General features: G+C 48.5%; 2 protein-coding genes and 1 pseudogene across 3 annotated transcripts; all 3 read right to left on the bottom strand.

Moving 5' to 3' along the window:
* Positions 1 to 1,536: 1,536 nt before the first annotated feature.
* On the bottom strand, positions 1,537 to 7,288 carry LOC109764325 (probable methyltransferase PMT8). 2 transcript variants are annotated; one of them, XM_020323164.4, is made up of 8 exons: positions 6,968 to 7,288; positions 5,639 to 6,001; positions 5,383 to 5,547; positions 4,863 to 5,045; positions 4,130 to 4,724; positions 3,360 to 3,472; positions 3,055 to 3,275; positions 1,537 to 2,314 (listed from the first exon to the last, which is right to left on the bottom strand). In XM_020323164.4, the coding sequence occupies exons 2-8, from the start codon at positions 5,888 to 5,890 to the stop codon at positions 1,993 to 1,995; spliced, it is 1,851 nt and encodes a 616-aa protein (XP_020178753.1). In that variant the 5' UTR covers positions 5,891 to 6,001; positions 6,968 to 7,288; the 3' UTR covers positions 1,537 to 1,992. The 2 variants fall into 2 exon arrangements, with proteins under 2 accessions (XP_020178753.1, XP_045090028.1); XM_045234093.2 differs by having other exon boundaries at positions 6,091 to 7,148.
* A 1,091-nt stretch (positions 7,289 to 8,379) lies between these two features.
* On the bottom strand, positions 8,380 to 9,266 carry LOC109764328 (zinc finger protein 7-like; annotated as a pseudogene).
* LOC109764331 (F-box/kelch-repeat protein At5g42350-like) lies at positions 9,196 to 9,794 on the bottom strand. Its single transcript, XM_020323169.4, has one exon. It carries the CDS (start codon positions 9,681 to 9,683, stop codon positions 9,342 to 9,344), a length of 342 nt encoding a protein of 113 aa, XP_020178758.2. The 5' UTR covers positions 9,684 to 9,794; the 3' UTR covers positions 9,196 to 9,341.
* Positions 9,795 to 9,854: the final 60 nt, after the last annotated feature.

Below are 9,854 nucleotides of genomic sequence, written 5' to 3'. Positions count from 1 at the left end.
GCCACGTGTCGGTTACCCTTGAAGAAAATAGTTCCATGACGCAACATTTATCGTCATGGAAGTGGACACTTCCGTGATGATAATTTCAGTATTGTCATGGAACACTTCTACTACAACATCGAAAGAAGAATGTCATACCGAAAGAAGAATGTCGTGGGTGAACACGATCACGTTGCACAAAGAGCGGAGGCCATGAGGCAGCACGACGACGATGACACTGGTGGTTTTTACCCAGGTTCGGGCCGCTGGGAAGCGTAAAACCCTACTCCTGCTTTTGGTGGATTGGATGTATGCAATGCCACTACGCGCAGCGCTCCAGCCCGGCAAGGTGGCCTCGGGGGAGCAACTACGCGCATACAAGTGTGGAGGGGACCGAATCCCCCTCTAGGTTGTTGGACCTCCTTTTATAACTTAAGGGGTAACCATAGTGGCAAAACAATCAATATCTTGTGATTAGATAGCTAACAATGCTATCATACCTAACTCTGGCACTTAGGACAAAATGCCATAAATGTTGTCTTAGGTGGCGCGCGGGGGTGCATCCCCGGCAAGCTTATGTCGCCGCTTAACCACCTTTTGCTCGTCATCTTGACATGCCTTTGGATGGGTGTCAAATGGGTGTAATCTGCCTTTCAGCAGGCTGCCACGTGCTTAGGGGATGCCACTTAATCACCTGGAGGCTCGACACCGAGTTGATAAGTGACTGGCGTCGCGGCGCGGTGGAGCGGTGATGCCTTGGCAGGGGTTCCGGTCTTGGGCAATTTTGGATTTGTCTTCGGGGTGGCTTCGACCTGGCCGGGTTCTCCTGCCCGGCAAGGGAGGTCTTCCCAAGATAGTGTCTTGTTGTCTTGTATGTTGGCTTGGTCTTCTTGATTCGCTGCTTGATCTCACAAAGAACGGTTATTTTTAGCTTGGCCTTGTGTTACGCGTTGGTGCTGAATACATAACTGTCAGCATGCCTGTGTATAGATCTGGTCAATAGATGCACTTGTTTGTTGCACCGACAAAGAATGACCAGGCGCAGCTCTTTCTTTTTCTCCGTCACACGAAGAGGGCGCGACAACCTGGTGGGGCCAAACCAGTTGGGCGCGTCCAAACCTCGTGGGCACTGACACGAGGCCCCGTTGGGTGCACCAGAGTTTAACCGGTTCATGATTTAAAAAACAGAAACAAAACCAATGGCAAAAAAACCAAGTACATGGCATGCCAAATCAGCATCAAATTTGGATAAAAGTAAAATTGAGGGTAATTTATATCATACCAGGGCAAAATGTGGAACAAATCTTTAAACTAAAGGTAAAAATATGACCAAATGTCGATATGGGGGTAATTTTTCTGGCAAGCGTCAATCTTGGGGTAAAAAATGTGAAAGAAATATTTAAATTAGGGGTAAAAAGGTGACCAAATGTCGATTTGGGGGTAATTTCTATCACAAGCGTTTCCTGATTTTCTACTATTCTCTCTTCAGCGTCTATCAGTGTTGTATTTGCTAGCTCTATCGGTTAAGAAAGAGACAAGAGGGAGAACAGACAGAACTTCAGAAGCACCACATTCTTCAGGTATACATTCCTTGGTGGTTCGAGGCCACTATCCCTAGCTAAACCTCATTTCCCCAAAATATGTCTACAGTTGAATCTTCTTACAATAAGCACCAAATCTGTTTACTAAAGCCACTTCAACAAATGGACGGGAAGCACCTAACTGAAGCTCAACAAGAAAAAGGTTTATTTCCTAACCAGGCTAGAGAACAAACATTAACTTACGATTACAGTATCTGTGGAGACAACAAAAGGACAGAGGGCTTGAGCTCAGCCTTCCGAATACTTGCCATATCCTGAGAAACATTCTATCTTCACGTGGATAGTAGGACTGGGAATTCTACTCCTGGAGCAGCAATACTGAATCACGAATTTGGAGGGAGCAACTGAGCCTTCGCTTCTTGGCTCCTGAGCTGCAGATGCTGAAGATGCCAAAGAAACTCGGACCAAAGGATTACGTCGAGTCCTGTGAACCTCCTTCTGGTAGCCACAATTTCTTCCGGATTATGAGTATCATTTCATTCTCCTCAGATTCCGGACTGGACTCACCATCCACAACGGTTACTGCCTCCCAGTGAAGTGCATTGAGATACTTCTTGATGAATACAATGATAGGGGCCTTGTCTCTCACGATGATAAAACCAGTTGGCCTGAGTATACGATCCATTTCAAGGAGCAGATCTTCAGCACTGCAACCTCTTTTCTCAAGGTCGGTGAAGACTGTCCACGCATGTAGAAGATCATATGTTCGAGGATAAGTAGAGAATGCCTCACACCTGCAAACAAATTATTGTATTTGAATACAACTGTCTAACAAACCGGCCAGCAACGGTACAAACTGCATATAATTCTGCAGGGAGAAAGCTGCAGTAATTGAAAATAAACATTTGCAAAGAAATCATGGACACTTGACTCTGATCCAGAAAAATGGTTTTTTTATTCAACAATATATTCTCCATTTCCATAGTATCTTGAAAAGTGATTCTATTTCTTGAAAACCTAGAGAAGGGCTTCCGGCTTCCAGCTCTACAGCTTTATTGTCATTTCACTGTAAGCGCACAAGAATACAACAAATGGAACTGCTGAACTGCGACATACAAAGTGTACTGGTGCAGCTTAAAAAAATTTAAGACGCTAAAGGAAAAAGGCAAAGGGTTAAACTACCATCGCAGCAAGCTAACCAATTTGTTTTGATAGCAACAACATATTCTGAGATGAAAGCTTGGCAATAGACCTACTGATCTCACAATGTTTACTTTCCTCGAACTTACTGAGGTGACACAATGCAATACCAGGGGCAAATTCTAGCAAGGAATATTTCCTGCCAAAGCAATGAGGGTTTTATCCTTAATGTTCTAATGGCACATGAGAAGCTCGACCAATGATTAAGAAGGTTGGTAGCAGTACTGTTTCCATCATAAAACCTTATTAATGCCTTGCAGATACAAGGATCAAAATCTCCTTCTATGTACTAAAATCTAACAAAACCATAGTCCTAATGTGAATTGAAGCATACCAGTCGTGTGTAGAGCCTATGAGCCCTCTGTCATAGATTATCTTAAGAGTGTTTGGTCCATCATGGGACACAGCATTCATCACCCATACATCCTTTTCCTTGAGAGCAGCAGCAAATGATCCAAAGTTTGCTTTCATGTCCATGATGTTTCTAATACTCTCTGGTTTTACCTTTGGGCGCAATAAATTCCAATAATTATCTACTCTTTGCTGCCACATTTCCTGCACGGAGACATTTCATCTAAGATCCTTGAAGGATTAGTTGGACATAATTGAAGTTATGAAGACATAATATGATCAACTTACCGTATCTTTTTCAAATGCGTCAGCTGTAACATACAAATCTGCAAGACGAGGAGGTGGGGTTGTTAATCGAGCAGGCCAAGGAGCCAATCCACTTCCCCCATCCCTGTGCATTTCTGCAAATATTAAATCAATTGTCACTTCACTTGAGATGCAAATTAGCTGCAAAATGTCGTGAGGAAAAATGAAGAAAAGAAATGGTATATATCTCCATGTTTCTACTGCTGACAGCGTACAGGGATGACAATTATTAGGGAGTGGAAATCAGAAGGATTCGATCGTTTCAACACTAATGACCATAATAAACCATCCTACCTGTTAGCATAACCAAACCTCCAGGAAACCACAAATTAACACAAATGCTACTTTGGTTATTACTTTAATTCCCAAATTCCAACATTCCTGGGAAGCATGGTGAGAGGGACAAAGAGGAAACAACCCACACTGAAGATCCTTTGTTTACCAGTACTAACAAGTGAGTGTGTGTGCTTATGTGTGCACGCACACTTTTTTTAGGTAAAACAAAACGGAAAGATGCATCCTTGCAGCACACAGTGACTATAAATCATAGCTAATGTTTCCTGTCACTCAAATTCTTTTCCAACAACAGTGATCTAACATGCAGCAAACAACACCCATGGAACAATTCACAAGCCGACCAGTTTGAAGTACCACAAGCACTAGAGAAGGAAGATGACAATATATCAAGTATTCAGCCAGTAGATAAGCAATGAAAGGTAAAAAATTACAACTTGAATAGGATAAATACTCACGTTCTGGATACGGAGTAATGCAAGCCTCCATTGTCACTCCCCATACTGAATCTGGATCATCACCACTTTTGCATAGAGGTGGATTTGTACCACGCGGCCGGCTCCTGTAGCAATCATTGTTCAGAGGCTTGACCCAAATAACTGTCTGGTTTTTTTTCTCTGCAATTTTCCAGCACATCCTTTCTGCAAGGGAACTCATTTCTTTCCAGATTCTACGATCCTCCTCATCCTGTGCGTATGCCTCAGGAGATGAATAAGCAAAATAACCTCCAGGCCTGAGTAATCTGTCCAGTTCAAGCATAAGAATTCCATCTCTCTGAAGCCAATCAATCCTGCAACGAGAACAGTGGGCTAATTCAAACGATCTACTGGGGTATGGAAGCCTTTTTGTTCCCAAAACACCAAGATAAGCAGGGATCCCCCTTTCAAGAGCAAATTGGATCTGGTTCTGATGTACATCGTTTGGTGCCAAAGACATCGCTATGACATTCGATGAAAGAAGATATCCTCCAAAACTAGCAACTCCGCAGCCCACATCAAGTACAGTACGAAGCATTCCCTCATTGTTTATAATGTTATCTTTGAAGTTTAGCATCTGTCAGATAGTAGAAGAAATGAATCACAAAGTGAAGCTTACAGTCAAAAAAAGTGAAGCTTCACAGGGCATGGTGCTCAAATATGTGTAGCGTATCTTTAGCAGAGCATTACTGTGAAGAAGCTAAAACATACTTACATTTGCAATGCTTGATATATATTTGTCAGCACCATGATGAAAATGTGTTCCGCCACCTGGAAACTTAATTTTTTCGCCTGCATCAATCATCCAGTTCTGGTCTGACTTCTCTTTTGCAAGGTGAGTGTGAGGAATATTTGCTTTCCACACTATATCGCGACTTTTTGGCCATTTTATGGGAACCTGCAAAACTAATGTGGCTTAGCACGAATCAAATTAAACAGAACTATCTCACACAAGTACAAATTTGATAGGTCAGGAGAAGGTAACAAGAATGTCCAGCTACAGAGCAGGCAAAATTCTAAGCATTTTCCTGTGGCCAGATCAAACCTAAATCTACATGCGGAAGACAGCTTGACCACATAATGTATAATCACCAAAATTAAGTGGTTCAGCTTGAAGATATATGTTGAGATGGTGAGTGTAGGAACCCAACTCCAGCAACTTTGTAGCTTAGAGACGTTATCAAAGTAAGGCAAGGAGAAGACAAGGAAAAACAAAGAAAGGATAATCTAGTGACCTTATAGCCATGTGGCGGTGGAATCAGGCAATTAAATCGCCTCTCAGGAGGAGGGCAATGCCGCTCATAATGCTCCATCAAGTTTAGATCCAGCTTCAACCTCATCTGATATATCAAATTCCTATCCAAGCAGGGGATCAGCTCAGAATGCCGATCATCGCATACCTTCGGAGCAAAGCAAAAGAAAAACCTTTAGAATTATCATCGTATATGTATAGACTGTTAACAAACAACTGGTTGCTGGTCCTGAACTCACCGGGAAGCTCTTGAGCTTAACGTCATTTGCATCGCCAGTCCCAAAAATCGACTCGTCTGAGCCATCGTCGCCATCTCCATCGCTGCCCCACCCAAGCGAGCGAGAAAACTTGGTGCCATACTCTAGTGCCGCGCTCCCAGCCTGCCCATTGGAGCCCGAGAAATAGAGGAAGAGGAGGCAGAGGCACACGACCATGACGCAGAAGAGCACGACGGGCCTCTTGCTATGCCCCCCGTCATTTCTCCCCCTCATTTCGGAGGATCCCAGATCCTAGTACTAGTACCCTACTACCCCCCTAGTATAGACTGTCCTCAAGATTCATGAAGGGCCACAAAAAATCCTAGTTCTGTTGGGCGCACGGATCTGCAGAAAGCAAAAACAAGCCATGAGACCAATAATAAGATGGTATAACAAAGCAGCAGCAAGCCGCAGTACAGTTCAAGCAACCGAACCAAAATTGAGATATGCACTGGAAGGGGGGGACGAGACGAAGCTGGAAGCCTGCCAAGAAGAGAAACAACAACAACAACAACAACAACAACAACGACAACAACAACAACAACAACAACAATAAAGCCTTCAGTCCCAAACAAGTTGGGGTAGGCTAGAGGTGAAACCCAAGAAGAGAAACCCTCGGGACAAATTAAATGGTCACACCGAAACCCGTATAAGTACGCAAACGGGCGGCAGTGGTAAAGAGTGGAGTGGGGGGGCGGATCACAAAGAGGGAAGATGAGCACTAGTGGTACTTTAAACAAAGCTCCCCTTTTCCGAGCTATTTACTGGCAGGTTGCTTCCGATCTGCGGCGTGGTCTCGATTCCAGTTCCACGAAGCGGGCTTGGAATTCGGCTCGCCAGCACGGAAGCTCTCTGCGCAGTTGGATTAGGCAGCCGAGCATACGGCGGAAGGAAGAGCTTCGGTTTGACCCAGCAGAGACAACTGAGACAGTGACGGGCACTGCGGCCTGGTTGCGGAGGAGGGGCTGCTGGCTGAGTGCGTCCGGCGCGAGGCCAGCAGCGGATTAAAAATCCCCAGGGTTTGGCAACGAGGACTACGAAGCGCAGCTAAAGACGAACCAACCAAATCCTAACAGACGGGACAACAGAAACGAACCAGCACAAAAACCCCAACACGCACGCACAGCGCGCGAATCCCACCAGACACGAGAAACCCACGCCGCGCGCGCGCGCGCGCGTTCGTGGCCGCCGCTCCCTCCCTTTCCGCGGGAGGACGCATGGGGCATCGCAACCAGATCGCACCGCCGGGTGGCAACGACATGGACGGCTGGACAGAGGGGGGTAGCGGGGTAGGGGGGAGAGGCAACGCACCGTCGCGGATCCCGTGCGCGGGCGGCGGGCGGGGGAGTGCCGCCGCGGGCCGGGCGCTCGTCGCCTCCGTTGGCTGGCTGGGGCGGGTCGGGGTGAGGAGGGCCAGCGGAAGGCCTCGATTTGCGGGGCGAAGCGTGGGAGGGGAGAGAGAGGGGGCAGCGAACGCGGAGAGAGAGGGGGCAGGTCTGCACTCTTGGTGGCGCGTGTTAATGAAACCAGCAACAGCAAGATCCGTGAGATGATTAGCGAGCAGGGTTGCAGATTAAACTAACACGCCGCGGTACACGGGACGCTGTTAAGCGGAGGGAATGTCCCTCCCGTGCCGAGATGCGCGAGAGCGAGACGGATAATAATACTCCTTCCGTTCCTAAATATTTGTCTTTCTAGAGATTTCGACAAGTAACCACATACGAAGCAAAATGAGTGAATCTACAGTTCTACACTTTAAAATATGTCTATATACATCCGTATGTGGTAGTCCATTTAAAATATCTAAAAAATATTTAGGAACGGAAGGAGTAATTGTTATTCAGTGTTAAAAAAATTGTTATTCTAGTACTAGTAGTATAGATTAGTAGTAGTAGTGGGTCTTTTTTAGATGATTAACGTTGGGGACTTGAGGGGAGATCTCTGTCGGCGCCGACCCAATGGGATGGAGGCGAAGGGATATACCATTATTATTTTCTCTCTTCCTTCGCTGTCCTGCTGCTGGTGCTGCAGTGCTGATGCGCGTATGGCCAATCAATCAGCTTTGTCACGTGAGTCTTTCCTTTTGTTTTCCTTTCGTTTCCGTTTGTTTTTTCCTATGGACTTTGCTCCTCGAGATGCTGCACTTTCATTCTTTGCCAAGAAGTTGTAGGGCAAGACCTTTAGTGCAACGAGCCGGAGGAAACCCAAACTGGCCACGGTCGAGCCATAGGGGATACTCACGTTCTAAAACTAAACGCGGCAGCCGACTACGACAATGTACCGCCTCCGGGCCAAATGCCTGATTGGTTTTCCATATCACGTGCATCCCACATTCCCACTCTACGCACAGAATTTTCGACCAGAGATCTACCCATCCATCCATCTACGCCACGCGCCGACACGGGCATGCAGCCACCGACACGCAACAGCTTGCTCGACGGAAGTCCATGGGATCCACACAGCAAATGGTCACCAAAATCCACAAATGCCAGCGCCACCACCCACCGGCGCAGCCACACACGGGACCTCATGTCCAAGGGAGTTATGGCGCGCCCATAAAGACCCACCCAAATTTGGTGCGTGAAGGTTGAAGATCTTTGAGGTAATAGCACCGCAGGTCCTTGAACTTGTCTTGCATGTGATACTTTGGTCCTAAAACTTGCAAAAGCAAACTATCTAGTCCTCGAACTTGTCCTAAAGGTGCAAATTTGGTCCTGGACGTATCAGATGCAGCCATGTGGAGCCAGCTCGGCCGAGCCGGTCAGCGCCGTGCATTTTGCATTTTGCCCCCTGCCTTCTGTTGATTTCAACCCGCAGTATACCTCGTGGCTGTCAAAGGATATCACCTGAAGCGTCAGGTCAGGCTCCTCGTCGGCTTGCCGCTGCTGCCCAAGCCCCAGGTTGTGGCCGGAGTGGAGGAGAGGGAGCACGCCGGTGGTGGCCTAAAGCTGTCGGGGCACCCGAAGCTGACCTCCTCGTCGCCACCCATGAGGAACGGCATCGGGCCCAGCAACTCCCGCGCGCGCGCCGGCGCAGCAAGGGAGGCGGCTTCCTTGCTGCCGCTCCGCCTGCGCCGCCGCAGGGTGCACCAGCGCGTGCGCCTTGATGCCGATGGGATACAGCACGAGCGAGCCATAGAGCTGGAGGGAGGCCACATCGGCGTAGCCGTAGGGGTAGGCCTCGAGCTGGTGCACCGCACGCCGGCCAGCGTGCGCTCCCGCCGGTGCGCGTTCTGGTGCCCGCCCAGCGCCTGCGAGCTGAAGAACTTCCCCTGGCAGTAGTTGCACGTGAACACCCGCCGCCGGTCCTGTCGGTGGTGCTCGATTTTGCGGTTGTGGTGTCGGCGGCGGTGACGGTGAGCGACAGGTCGAGGGCGAGCTTGGGGCGGGAGGAGGTGTTGGATGCCTCGTTGTTAGACGCCGCCTGGCCGCTGATGTCGGACAGTTGATCCTCACGCACCTCTTGGACGCTGCTGCTCTTCGTCTCTGAAGTCTGAACAATCTCTCTCTCTCTCTCTCTCTCTCTCTCTTCAAATCATATTGAACAAACTCAGCATGAACAATCACAGCAGGCATGCAATGCAATGGAATGGCTTTACCGAGCTGCACATCAATCAACAGCTCATGGCAACAAACAAATCATCAGTGTAAGTGGAAAAGAAAAACAGAGTACACATCAGCGATCTTCAGAGAAGCAGCACGGCCAAGGATTTCAGCCGGCAGGACATGGCGTCGGCCATGGCGGCCGCGTTCTCCCGGGCGATGCAGCTCCAGCTCTGCCCGCTGCCCGAGACCCGGCAAGCCGTCGCGAAGTCAAGGATCTTGCCGAAGATTCTGAACATCTCTACAAGTTGATCCTGTCCTGGCCGGTGGCGAACACTGTTGGAATCCATGGGTGCGTCCGGGTGCGCGGACGCCTCGGTCCACTGGAGCAGCGGTGTCAAGCCGAGGTTCATCTCGAACACCTTCCGCACCACCTTGTCCCTTCTGTTCGCCGGGTCACACCACGAGACGCAGAGCATGAGCATGGACGCGCAGCAGACCAGCGCCGGCGTGTAGTCTCGGAGCCGTGGCGGCAGCCGGGACGTCTGGACGACGGACCATGAGTCGGCGTCGAGATGGTAGGCGACGAGCGTGTCGGACTCGCAGTAGACGTAGGACCTGCCGTGCTATTACCTCAAGATCTTTTAGCCACAACA

This window comes from Aegilops tauschii, chromosome 1 (assembly GCF_002575655.3).
Source record: "Aegilops tauschii subsp. strangulata cultivar AL8/78 chromosome 1, Aet v6.0, whole genome shotgun sequence".
Classification (NCBI taxonomy): Eukaryota; Viridiplantae; Streptophyta; class Magnoliopsida; order Poales; family Poaceae; genus Aegilops; species Aegilops tauschii.
Note: the sequence above shows the minus strand (reverse complement) of the source record. Positions and strands in the feature narration are given on the sequence as shown.

What these genes read in the sequence shown, in the direction of transcription:
- LOC109764331 (XM_020323169.4), bottom strand. Translation starts at nt 9,683, where the DNA reads ATGCTCATGCTCTGCGTCTCGTGGTGTGACCCGGCGAACAGAAGGGAC.
- LOC109764325 (XM_020323164.4), bottom strand. Translation starts at nt 5,890, where the DNA reads ATGAGGGGGAGAAATGACGGGGGGCATAGCAAGAGGCCCGTCGTGCTC. An exon ending in CACCGCCACATGGCTATAAG is followed by an intron (nt 5,046 to 5,382) that starts GTCACTAGATTA and finishes TTAGTTTTGCAG; the next exon opens with GTTCCCATAAAATGGCCAAA. An exon ending in ATAGGCTCTACACACGACTG is followed by an intron (nt 2,315 to 3,054) that starts GTATGCTTCAAT and finishes ATTTGTTTGCAG; the next exon opens with GTGTGAGGCATTCTCTACTT.